This window comes from Callospermophilus lateralis, chromosome 10, assembly GCF_048772815.1.
Source record: "Callospermophilus lateralis isolate mCalLat2 chromosome 10, mCalLat2.hap1, whole genome shotgun sequence".
In the NCBI taxonomy this organism is placed as follows: domain Eukaryota; kingdom Metazoa; phylum Chordata; class Mammalia; order Rodentia; family Sciuridae; genus Callospermophilus; species Callospermophilus lateralis.
Genome location: NC_135314.1, coordinates 92,162,615 through 92,176,117, shown reverse-complemented (window position 1 = coordinate 92,176,117; position 13,503 = coordinate 92,162,615). Strand labels below are relative to the sequence as shown.

Sequence of the window (13,503 nt, the reverse complement as noted above, 5' to 3'; positions counted from 1 at the left end):
ATTAAACAAAAGATCTTCTAATCTTTATAGAAAACGTTATGTATCATTGCAATAATTTATTTATAATTTAGAACATGTCCCAAGGTCTGATTTTTATTAAGTTAACCTGCTTTTCTTTAGCCACCTGCTATCATTGCAATACTGAAATTAGTATTTTCTGTTATCAGATTAGACATTTAAATTTCTAAAACTTTATATCCTTAAGACAAAAGAGATGGCTATGAACTTGAAAGTTTGCTGTATTTCAACTTTCACTTTTTCCTTTGAAATTACAAACACTGTACATCTACTTCTTACCTGAAAATTGGATGCGCTGTGGTGAGATATTTTACTTAAGCTCTGGAAAATAACTAAGTCTGTCTCCATTAATGTCAGTTTTAGAAATTATATGACAAGATGTAACATTTTTGCAATGCTTAGGTTAGGATTCACACAGCTTTGTAATATGTGGGGAACAGGAAAATCATTTAATGGCAGAATTACCAAGTTTGTCTTCCAACATATAATCTTCCAACACAGGATCTTCCAACATATATGCTACCTATGAGTAATGCCAGAATGAACCAGAGAGGCTGTAGCAATGGCAAAGTGCTCCCAATAAAAAGAAAGAAGATCCTTCAGACAGATGGCCAGTTTAAGAATAAAAATGAGCTTACAGCCTTCATTCAGTCTATTAGTAGGCAGAAATGAAACTTATTTCAGCCAGAAAGTATCTGTGATGCATTTTTAGCATCTTGCACGGTGAATGAATGGATGTTATACTTCTAACTGAATCAAAACTAAGTTCAAATAAACTCCCAACACTACTATCATCTCTTCAGAATCACTTGTCTGGAGTCTACCTGTCAGAATATTCTCTTCCTTTGCAAAATACATAATAATCTCATTTAAAATCATAGAGTTTCATGACAAGGAAAAAAGCTGACACAGTTTCTTCTTGCTTGCTGTTGTAATACTGCTCCTGAGTGATTGCTTATCTATGGAAACGTCACTGTTTTATATTACTAGATTTCTGAACACTTCAATTTATTTTTGGATCAGCCTTGGCAGATTGCGATTTATATATGCATTATTTCTAGCAGGATCAAATTTGAAGAAAAGAACAAGAAGGAGAAGAAGGTGGAGGAGAAGGTGGTGAAGGAGGAGGAAAAAAGTGACATCCCACCCATTGACTACCACCTCTACTAATCAAGTATTAATACTTGACTTGATTTTGCTTAATAAAAACATACTGCTTGGCAAAAAACAAACAAACAAACAAACAAAAAGAATGTCTCTGGGATATCTTGATGCCCATATACAAATGCTAAATGCTGTGTCTCACTGAAAAATTGATAGACTAACGTGTCATGCCTTAGGCATAGCTGACAATTCATTTATAGAAGAATCTATTTTGAATGCATTTGTTTTTTTGCAATTTTCATTGTACTCTCATCCAGAGAGTAGGTTTCCAGAAAATCCAAATATCCCAATAAGTCTCAAACTCTGTTGAAATAAAATGGTAGAAACTCAAATGTAATCAATCAGCTGAGGTGCTCAATGTTGATTTTCCCCATCTTGGCATCCCTAGTTTTGGGTAGATAAATAAAGAGTTCTTACAAATGGTCACACTAAATATGATTTGAAGTATATGCTATAAATAGTTAAAAATATGTTTCATTAAGTAGGTAAATTTGGTCACTCAAGAAGTAATCCTGAAATAATCTAAAAATGATGATATATTAAAAAGAACAGCAATCACCATAGACTTATAAGATGCATTGAGAATGACTTATATTTTTGAATCTTTTTTTTTAGTTGTAGATAGTTATTTACTATGTGGTGCTGAGGATTGAACCCAGTGCCTCACATGTGTAAGGCAAGCACTCTACCACTGACCTATAGCCCCAGTCTGACAATGACTTATTAATGGACCAGAAAGCAGTGGAAGCTTAAATTGTGGAATTATGCTAATATTTTGGGGGGGTAAACCCTGAGAGTCAGATTTTGGAGAAAGAAGACAGGAATGAAACATGGAAAAATGTAAACATAGGGTCTTAGTCCATTTAATGCTGCTCTAACAGAATATTTGAGACTGGGTAATTTATAAAGAACAAAGATTTATTTCTAATAATTCTGGAAACTGGGAAGTCCAAGGTCAAATAACTGCATCTGGTCAGGACCTTCTTACTGCATCATTCCACACGAAAGGCAGAAAGGCAAGAGAGCACATGTATTTTGCACATGTGATGATGGGAAAGGGGACAGAACTCATCTTTTATCAGGAAACTCCTCCCGTTATCAACTAGCCCATTCTTATAACAGAATCAATCTATTCAGGAGGGGTTGGACCTCATGATGCAATCACCTCTTAAAGACTTCAAAGGTCCCACTTTTTAATCCCGTTACACTGGGAACTAAGTTTCTAATATCCAACTTTCATGTTTTGTTGGACACATTCAAACCATGGCATACAGAGAAGGAGGATGAGATGAGGAGTAAACAGCAGTTGAAATGAGGAGTAAACAGACGGAAACAGGAGTAAACAAAAAGACGAGGCCAGAGGCCAAGAGTGAGGCAGGCAAAGCTGAGAATCAGCCAAAGAACTTTTTTAGTAACCCAAAGCAATCAACTTTGTAGTTTCTTTCCTGTTTGTTATCTTTATCCCCAAAGGTACATATGATAGAAAACAACTCTAAAATCCAGTATATCATTTACTGCTTTATTTTAAAAGGGGCAAAGATAAATAATTTTAGAGTAGCTATTTTTATTATTTATTCTACTTCTCACAATATTACCTATGTTGTGTGATATTAAGTAAAAGTATTACAAAATAAGAAAGCAGACCAGATAGTGAATTAACTAAAGCTATTGAACTGAATTCTGTACAATACATCTTTTTCTATGATGAAGGACTGCTGGCTTTATATTAAAATCTTCTCCCAAATGGATTATATTAAAACCTTCTCCCAAATTCTCTCGCTGGTGGGAGGAAGCTCAGCCTTCACCATAGAGTGATGAAACTTCAGTTTTCATTTTAAGCTGGAACACAGAAGGATTCAGACTACAAATCTGATGCTGCAGCCCACAGCTTTCTGTGGGCTCCAGGCTGATTTGTCATATGACAAGTTTGTTGAATGACCAGTTGGTCAAACTTATATCTATATTTATTTACTAGATACTAGCCTATTTTTGGATCTATGGAAAATGTATAGCAGTCCTGCAGATGGATGTGAAGGGAGCCAGAACTCCAGGGTCCTGAGGCCTGCAGTTTTTCTCTATTCCATAACCTTCCCCTCTGTGGGATCACAGCCCAGGTTGTGCTAGGCGCCCACTCTTGATTCTCCTGACCTTGGCATCTCTAGTTTCATGAGATAAAGCAGAGATCTCTTACAATGATCTCATTAAATATGACATGTTGCAAGTGCAATAGATAGTTAAAAACCATTTTATTAAATAGGTTAATTTAGTCACTTGACATAAAACTGGAAAATAATCCTAAAACTTATGAAATATTAAAACAAAATTGCTCTAAAATATTAGAAAGAATAATATAAACTCTTAAACTTTCAAATTTGAATTTTGATTACATTCATAAGAAGATAATGATATAGAATATGTTCAAGATGAGGATGTGGGGGAAAAGACACTCTCATACATTGCTGCTGGGACTGGAAATTGGTGCAACCACTCTGGAAAGTAGTATAGAGATTCCTCAAGAAACTTGAATTGGGACCACCATTTGACCTGGTTATCTCACTCCTTGGTAGATATCGAAAGGATTTTAAATCAGCAAACTACAGTGATGCAGCCACATCAATATTTATAGCAGCTCAATTCATAATAGCTAAGCCATGGAACTAACCTAGGTGCCTTTCAAAAGATGAATGGATAAAGAAATTGTGGTACATATACATAATGGAGTATTACTTGGGCATAAAGAAGAATGACTTTATTATATTTGTCTGCAAATGATGCATCTGGAGATGGTCATGTTAAGTGAAATAAGCTGGTTCTCAAAAGCCAAAGGTTGAATGTTTTCTCTAATATGTGGAAGCTAACTCATAATAAGGGGAGGAAGAATAGAAATTCAGTAGATTAGACAATGTGAAATGGAGACAATAAAACTTGGTGTGTTGGAAGTGAGGGTGGTTAGGAAAAGAAAAGATAGTGGAATGAATCTGACATAACTTTCCCAAATACTTATATGAAAACAACACAGTGAATCCCAGCATCATTTACATCACAAGAATGGAATTCTAACTAGAAAAAGATAATATTCTATGCTTCTATAATTATATCAAAATGGATTCTACTGTTATGTATAACTAAAATGACCAATAAAAAAGGACACATGTTAGCAGATTGAATGAAGAGGTAGTTATATTGAAAAAAAATATGTTCAAGCACAATAGAGTGACAATCACACATAGAAGAACACATTAAGGATAAGAACCATTCTATGATTTTAGCTCTTGAAATACTGAAAATTCTCTAAAGATAAGAAAAATGTTCAACATATTAATAAGGAATGTATGGGTAAGAAAATGTATCCATATTAGTTAAGTATATTAGGTAAGACTATTTCTTAAAATAAGTTTGTAGTGAGCATTAATTTGGTGTCTTCTACAAATTGGTCATTTGGCAAAATGATTCTTTAGTGCATTATATTTTAATGAGTAGTTCTACTTCAACTTTTTAAAGATGACACTGTGTTTAAAAAAAAAACTGAAATAATTGCCAACGTTTAAAAGTCAAGAAATTTCCTGAAAAGCTCTGAATTTATACTCTCTCTTGAAGGTTAAAAAGGTTTCTAACACAGCCTATATTCCTATATAGCAACATTTGAAGGACTTGAGCAGTGGACACTACCTTTAGAAAGGCCTGTGATAGGGTGAGCACATAGCTGGTGTGCTTGGGACGGTTCTGACTTATGCCTGTTTTCCTGGGATAGATTCTTAATCAGATCCACTTTCACTTCCACTAGTGTCTAGTTTGAAAGATAAAATACATGGTCACTCTAGTTAATGTTCTCCAGTTCACTGTAATTCACAGAATACTCCTTGTAATTGGAACACCACACACGCTACATCTTCCTGGACTTTGCCAGTTTTGGAGTGTGTTGCTTGTGCTCCAGAATCCCATGTCTAGCTCACATATTTAGAAACATACAGCTAATTCTTCATCAGTGATGGATGAAGAGGCTTTGCTGCATTTCCTTCTGTTTGCTTCTTCATACACATATACCCTGCAATGTCATCTATTTTTTTTTTCATTATGGATCTTCACTATAGAAGATCCATAATCTTCTTACTGATATAACTGAGTAGTTATCAATAACATAACACCACAGACTCAAAAATTAGCTAAATTAACTCATAATTCTCTTGCTGGTGCTGTTCCATTCTAGGCTAGGAGCTAGTTATTGAGCACACGGAGATGAAAGATACCATGTTAATCATGTTGTCAGGAGTCTTAGGTCTCTTCACAGAACTGTCAATCTTGGCTTTTATTGTCTCTCTTTGTGTATTTTCTCATTCAATCATATTTCTCATGAAGGTATCAGAAATGAATGTTTTTCAGGAATTGATAGGTGTCTGTCAATTCCAGAAATATGACTACTTAGCATCAGAAAGACAATAAACTTAGTGTATTAGTGTTACCAATGAGTTTTAAAATTTCCAAATGGGATATGTGTGTATGAGCACATGTGTGTGCACTCACATATGTATGTTGGGTGACTAAGGGCAGATTTGAGCAAAGATTGTCTATATCAACACTGATATTCTTATATAAAAATAAAGATGTTAAAGAGTGAGACTACATGCTATTTCAGAAAAGGTCTCAAAGGGTGGCTGACTCTTGGAGATTGGGGTGGAATGGTGGTGGTTATGGTAATCTTAATTTAGTTTGGTGGTAGAAAATGTGATTTCATCAATTTAACCATGGCCAGCTGTCTCCTCAAGGGTAACCAGCATCCCTGTAGAGCCTAAAACCATAATACAATATCCCTAATTTTATTTAATTTCTACCATTATATATTCTCGCTTCTTCTTTCAGTAGGATAATATTGGAAGGACACTGACATATAAACTAAAAGGATCTGCTTATTCTAAATCTGATGGATGCCTTCCATTTAACCACAGGCAGTAGCATGTCCTCTAGTGTCCTTGGACGAGAGCCTGAGCTTTTAGGAGGCTGTCATGGGTGGAGGTGTTTGGACTCAAACAAACTCAAGCATTCAAATTTCCAGGGGCTACTTACAAATATCCTATTTTGGATGAGATTTTGGCTGGTCCACTTCATTGGGAATCATGGTCTCTAGATCACCTAACTCATGTAACAATGGCATTCCTTTAGTATTTGGTAGGTGACTGTCAATTCCAGAAATATGACTACTTATCATCCTAAAGGCAATAACCTTGGTGTGTTGGTGTTACTAATGAGTTTTAAAATAACACGCTTACAAAAGGCCTGAAGCAAACTATCCGAGTCTCTAGGAGATTGGTTGATAAAAATGAATGCTGTACATATTGATTTACATTAAAGATGTTATAGCTAAGAAATGCTAAGATATTCATGTTCATGATTCATAGCATTCTTCCCTTGAGGTTGGGGGAGAGGATGATGTGTACTTTATGTCAAGGGTTATAATTGCCAAGGAAACTGAAATGAAAAACATTCATATTTGATAATTATTTCTGTTTCTCTGTTGGAAAGTCCATACCAGTATAGCCAGCAGTTACCAGGAACTTTCTCAAGGAGCACTGTGTCATGTCAATCATCAAAAGACGTTAAGCAGGTACGCCTATTTCAGTCAAAAACATGGAATATATAATACCTATGTTAGGTGGCAAATACTAACAAATTCCTAATTTCAATTTCTTATTGCTTCCTTGTTTTAGGACCCATAAAGAATTTGTTACCACTTTGGTAACAGAATCCTGTTCTCAAAAAGAGTTTTCCCCATCTCTCAATGTATAGAAGCTATTTTGTACTCCATTTTACCAGTTCTAGGTACTAGCCAATGGTTTGATAGTACCTAGGTCTTTTTTTTAAAAAAAAAAATTATGTCTTAATATAAACAAATAATGAAGCCTGGATTTGTGGCATTTGCCAATTTCCATAGAACTTTCTCCCAGAATTTCTAATTTCTCCTACAGTTTAATAATCCTCCCCAAATCCTGATTATATAAGCAGCTGTTCTTGCAAGCCTGCACGAGTATACCCCTAGCAGTTTCTCTATTAGTTACACTCTAGTTCTGAAGGTATAGCTTGTTTTTTATTGATCTTTTGGTTGGATTCAAGACACATTAACAAACCACCTCTTAAGGAATGCCATTTTACAGATGCCTATTTGCTGTTTATGCTGAATCTTGATATTAATTTTGTTTGTAGCTGATGACCTTTATAAAAATCTGCTTTTTGAAGTGTGGGACAGAAGGATGCTTATTATCATCTCTTAATTTCTCTGTCATTCACACAGTTAGTATATGTGAGTATACTAGGTAAAACACATTTAAGGAATATTATGGGGAAAATAGAATGCAAAAGAAGAATGATGGAGACAGACAAAAGCTGATGTGCCATATTTGTTGTCTGACTGCAAAGTGACAGCAGTTGGGATTCACTTTGCCTTTCATCTCCAATGTTTAATTGAGTTCAGGCAACTCCTGGAACCATCCTACATGAATGGAAGTCACGTCAACCTCACAGTATCAATTTTATGGAATCATTTCATTTCCCACTTTGACTTCTGTTTCCAGTTTCAAAGAAAATGTTATTTCCGAATGTTCTAGAGACAGTAGCTATCTGTCACCTAGGCATACCATGCCTGTTACTGTAGATTTATCCTTAGGTGTTGTGCTTAGCCTAAATCCAGAAATTACTCGTTTTTTTTTAATCACTGAATTCCTGGACTGGTAAAATTGAGTAAGAATCAGCATTTTATATATTTGAGAGAGAGAGAGGGAAAAGTCATTGAGAATAGGATTCTGTTGTAATAACCTTGATCCCAGAGGGAGAAAAAAAGCCTTGGTTGTTGCAGGTGAGAAGGAATTCAGAGTATAGTGTGTGTGTGTGTGTGTGTGTGTGTGTGTATAAAATTAGTTGTTGATAGATCTTTATTTTATTTATGTATATATATATGTGGTGCTGAGACTTGAACCCAGTGCCTCACACATGCCAGGCAAGTGCGCTACCACTGAGCCCCAATCCCAGCCTCTGTTATAGAACTTTTATCAGTTTTTGTCATAGTCTAGGTTCTTGGGATGAGAATATTAGGAGCTGCTTCATTAGGTTTCTGTTGAAAACACATCGGGATCCAAAAAACAATACTAACAATCCTTGGTGTTACTTAATTGATACCACCTCCTCTAGATATGGACTGCTGGGATCCTTTCCATGTGAATGGATTTCATCATCAGAACACAAGAGTCACAGAATTGTGTCATTACAATCTTGACCAGGAATGTTCTCCAGAGTAGAGGTCAAGTTCATTTTTACTATCTGTGCAAGTTTTCCCATCATTGTCAGTGACCTCATGCCTGGAAAATTTGAATTTGCTAAGAGTTATGAACAAGAAATAGCTTTAATTAAAGAAAAAGATAGTCAATAATTGGTGGTTTGACATTTATAAGACAATAATTTGGGTAAAATCATATTCCATGAGAGAAATGGAAAGTTCTCTTATGCTATTACCAGAATCTGGGAACAAAATTAATTTAACTTCAAATAAATCTTCACAAAGTTATAACAAACATACCGGGCAGCTTCTGAATATCTCTCCAGACATCTAAACACTGTTGCTTGACGAAGATGGTTTCGGAAATAGGCTGGGTTTAGAACAATACTCCTGAGAAAAGACAGATGAAATGCAAACATTATTAGATTTTTAAAAGACAATTACCAGAAGTGTAGAAGAATGAAATCACATGCATTAAATCAATTTTATATATTATCTATTTTTAAAAAAGACTAATGAATGAAGCCCTTTCTTTCTGTAATTGTCAATTAAGACAAATAAGCATTCTTGAAAAGCAAATTGTTTGTGTCACATAAGCAACTTTATACTACTGAATATCTTCTATAGGCCTGATAATGACAAAGAATTTGAATTCAAACCTATACCTCATATAACATGCTATTTTATTTGCTTATGTTAATAAATCAGGTAAAACTCATATTTATGCAATTTTTATGCTAAGTCTACTTTTAATATAAAAGGAGGTTGTTGACTGATGAATTTCAATGAAAAGAAATGAATTGCAATTTGGGTGACATGCTCATTTGAATTTTATAATTAGGTTTTGTCTTACCCCTGATAGATGATGTAGTGGCATGAACTGGTAAGATCCCACTTTACTTTGGGACTTTGGGTCCCCTCTTTTTCTTGACTGAAATTATAAGGCTTAGCTTAGAGATGATTTGTTCATCTTTGCCAGCTGATTCTTCCATTATCTTCTAGAGTTCTGTAATCACAGTCCAACTCGGGTGAGAATATGGTTATACCTCAGCTATCTTTCCCCTATAGAAATAAACTGGTGGACATTTTCCTTCTTGCTTCCTGTGAGACTGTTAGAGGTAGGCAATGTTCAAGGCATTCAATATAATGATGTGAACTGGACAGATGCACTTTGTACCCCATCATCAGATGGGAAGAGTAAGTTGGTGAAAGTTTGAATGTAGCTTCTATTATGCTTCTTGATGTGGGGTTCAAATTGTTACGGAAATGATAAAGGATTACTAAGTAACACTTTGTGAGCTTGTTATTGCAAGCTGATAATAATTTGGAATTAGTTCATTATTGAAGTAACTTGTTCTTAATGTGTTTTTCTTTTTTTGAAAGGTGCACAGAACTTTTTGATATTCAGATGAAAGCTATAAACCTCTGTCCCCCCCAAAAATGCATACAAAAGTCACCCAACTTTAGATAAGTCATGTGACCTCTTCAGGGCTATTTATGAACTTCAGGTTAAAAAACATGCAGACTGAAATAATTTCATTTCCAGAAACATTGCATATGAAAAGGCAAAAGTGGAAAAAAAATCTATTCAGCTTATGAAGAATTGTAGAATTATATGGTGATGAAATAGATTGATTGTATAATTTAGCTCACTTTAAACACAAACCCAAACCAGAGAGTTTAAGGGAAATTTCTAAAATCATACATAATTAGTTGAAGAGTTATTATTTCAAGTTTGTGGTTCCTTCTTTAGCCACAAAGGTCTATATTATTTATACCTTAATGCATCTCTTGTGATGAATTCCAAATTATGAGAGTCTGAGTTAATGATATTTTGTTGTATTGTGCAGCTAATAATTTGTGGAAATTAGCACACTAAAACCCTAAGAATATAGGTCATTTTCCTTGGTGAGTTCTTAGTAAAATGTGGGAATTTAAAAATGATCACATGGGTTCATTTGATGTCAACGTAAAACTACAAATATCTACCACTGATACTTTCTACTGATTTAGAAAAAGTATGTTTACAAACCATGTTTACATGTTTTATCCCATGTGAAAACAATCTTATAAAAGCAACAGAATATAGCTAAGATTAGTGTTCCGACTAGGGCATGGATTTTCTGTTTCTGATCAAAATTTTTTCTTTCACATCATAATTAATTCTCTCCTTTTACTTTACAGTCATTGATTCACTTAGGCACATTTTAGTAACCATCTACAAATGTGATGGGACAAAGTCCTTAATGAGTGGATGTTTCTATACTTGGATATTCCTTGACACATAAGATAATATTCTGGTGACACATAAGATAACATTCTGGTTCTGCTAAACTACTTTCTAAGATATTGCTATGTCAAATAATTTCTTGTGACAAAAATTGATTGGATTGGAGAAAACAATTGAATGCCATGAACAGGAGAAGTAAATAGGGAAAAACTTAAAAAAGAGGCATCATCAAAGTGACTTTGGATGTAGGTAGAGGAGTTTTTTGTGGGTAATGAGAATTGGTGAGGTAGATACTGTGGAAATTGTTTCAATAACATTTTTAAAAAGGCTTAAAATTGGAAAAAATGCTTATAATTATTAGCCTTCTTTGATGAAGAAATATAAGCAGAGAATATGAATCCTGTTGTTAGACTAGTTTTTTGACCATGATGTCGCCTGACCAGAACCACAGAAGTCCCAACTTCCTCAGAAAGACCCAAAGAAGATCAAGTCCCAGTCTCTACCTGAAGGTGCAGTTATAAACTCAGCACCATATAAAAATGGATAAACAAAATAAAGATATTGAATCTGTCTATAACTAAAAAATATTTTAAAAAAAAGAATTAGAAACTTTTTAAAGAGGTGTAACATCTGGCAGTCTATTATGTTGTATTCTCTTATAATTAATTATTCACTGTGTGTTTGTCATATGCCCCTATTAGATATTTGGCATGCTATGCTAGTGGTGATTATAACATGTAGTTTTTACAATTTTATCATCTTATTGATGCTTTCTAAAATGGAATATCCTTTTAAAAATATATTTTATGTTGTATACAACTTGTAGAGGAAATGATGATTTGTCCTTTAAAAAGTTCCTAATCATTTGTCATTTGATGCCATTTGGGGAGACGCAGGAGGCCGGCTATGATCAAAATGGACACTCTTGCTGAGGCTACTGTGAAAAAAAGCTATAATTGTAATCAGAGAGAGGTCTCTGTGCTGATTAGTTTGATTTTATCACAGAGGAAATAAATCTGATTTAGCTATGCTGATAGGGCTTTTGGTCAAAAACAAAAACCATGTTAGAGGGAATAGCTAAATTATAGAAGTCGCTGAATTTTTGTCAAAGGAATGGAGTTAGTGTTAGTAAGAGACAAATCATTGTTCACTCAGTTGATTAGCCCCCTTCTCAGAGAATGAGATTGTGTAAAATAATAAATTTTATAAGACATAAACAATTATTTTAAAAACCAATTTCCAATGTATGGTATAAATTTGCTTTTAATGATTTCTATTTATGGATTCTTTAAATTTTATCTTTATACTACTGTTCACACAATTTGATATGTGGATGTGTGCATGTTTTATTACATTCTAAGTTTGTAAAACAGTGAGGTTAGTAAGTCTGTTTCAGTAATTATCCCAGGTTTCCCAATTCACTTGTCAAATGATTTCAGTGAAATCATATACCACTTTTGTCATACGCTAAATTCACATGCACACCTAAGTCTATGGCTGAACTTTGTATTCTATGCTTTCAATACGTCTATTTCTATTTCTTTGGCCAAAATGTTTTTTGGTTTTTTTTTTGTTGTTGTTTGTTTGTTTGTTTTTTGTACTGGGGATTTAATCCAGGGGTGCTTAACCACCTAGCCACATCCTCAACCTTTTTTAATTTTTTATTTTGAGACAGGGTCTCGCTAAATTGCTGAGGCTGGCTTTGAACTTTCGATCCTCCCGGCTCAGTCTCCTCTGCAGCTGGGGTTATAAGCATGTACCACTGCGCTGCGCTAAAACTGTCTTGTTTTTAATTTACAGTACATTTTAATTTTTGGAAGGGAAAAAGCTGTCTCATGTTCTCTTTGTGAAAAAAATTGCTAGTTAACATGGCATATTTATTCTTCCTGATAAACTTTAGAATTTGTTTTCTTAAATTACAAAAACATTATTTGTTTTTCTAAAATTGATGTTAAGCTAAAGATCTTAGATTAAATGGGAAGAATAGATATATTTATATAATTGTCTTCTCACTCAGGAATGTGACATTTTTCTTTACTTATTTTTTAATGTCTCCCAGTAATATTTTAACCATTAACCTTTTAAAAGTAGAAAATTTTCTAATTTATTGTTAATTCTTGAGTTGTAAAGTTATACATGAGAATATATGTCTATACACATTGTACCACTCAAAGAATGATCAAAATCAGCACAAGAGTTTTTTAGACACGCAAACTCTTGATTCACACCTTAAACCTACTGAATCTACATTTTAAAAAGATATTTAAGTGATCTATAGGTACACTGAAGTTTGAGAACAACTATATATATGCATAATAAGAATGGAATTTATTCCATTATATTTCCTGAATTTTTATTGATGGCATTCAGATTTCAATGTTAAAATACTTATTTTATATTATATTTAGTTTTATTCACATTATCTGCAAATGCTCATGTTTAGTTACTGCTTTTTAATATTCATATCTATTTTTCTTTTCATACTGTGTAGGCTATGAGTTTTTAAGAGTTTAAATAAACAGAATATCTAGTGCTTCAATATTTCAATAATATTTATGATTATAAATCAATTTGAGCAAAAACAAAAATATTTTTCTATTATTATTTCAAAGAGTGATTGTCAGAAAAATTTGTTTTTCAAATGTCTAAATTTATCAAAATAATCTTGTGGACTTTGCATTTTTATATTTTATAGAGATGAATTAGGTTGATGAAAGATAAAAAAGCTTTAAAACAATAAATGGAATATTAAAATCAATAAGTAAGGAAGCTAATAATAAAACAAAACCACAGCCAATAAAACAAGAAACATGTGAGGAGTCTTCTTTTT

General features: G+C 33.6%; 1 protein-coding gene across 1 annotated transcript in view; it reads right to left on the bottom strand.

Moving 5' to 3' along the window:
* Spata16 (spermatogenesis associated 16) overlaps positions 1-13,503 on the bottom strand; it is a 228,680-nt gene that overhangs the window by 114,861 nt on the left and 100,316 nt on the right. Inside the window, exon 3 of the mRNA XM_076868624.2 lies at positions 8,744-8,833. Within this exon, the coding sequence (XP_076724739.2) occupies positions 8,744-8,833 (90 nt within the window). The remainder of the gene's footprint in view (positions 1-8,743; positions 8,834-13,503) is intronic.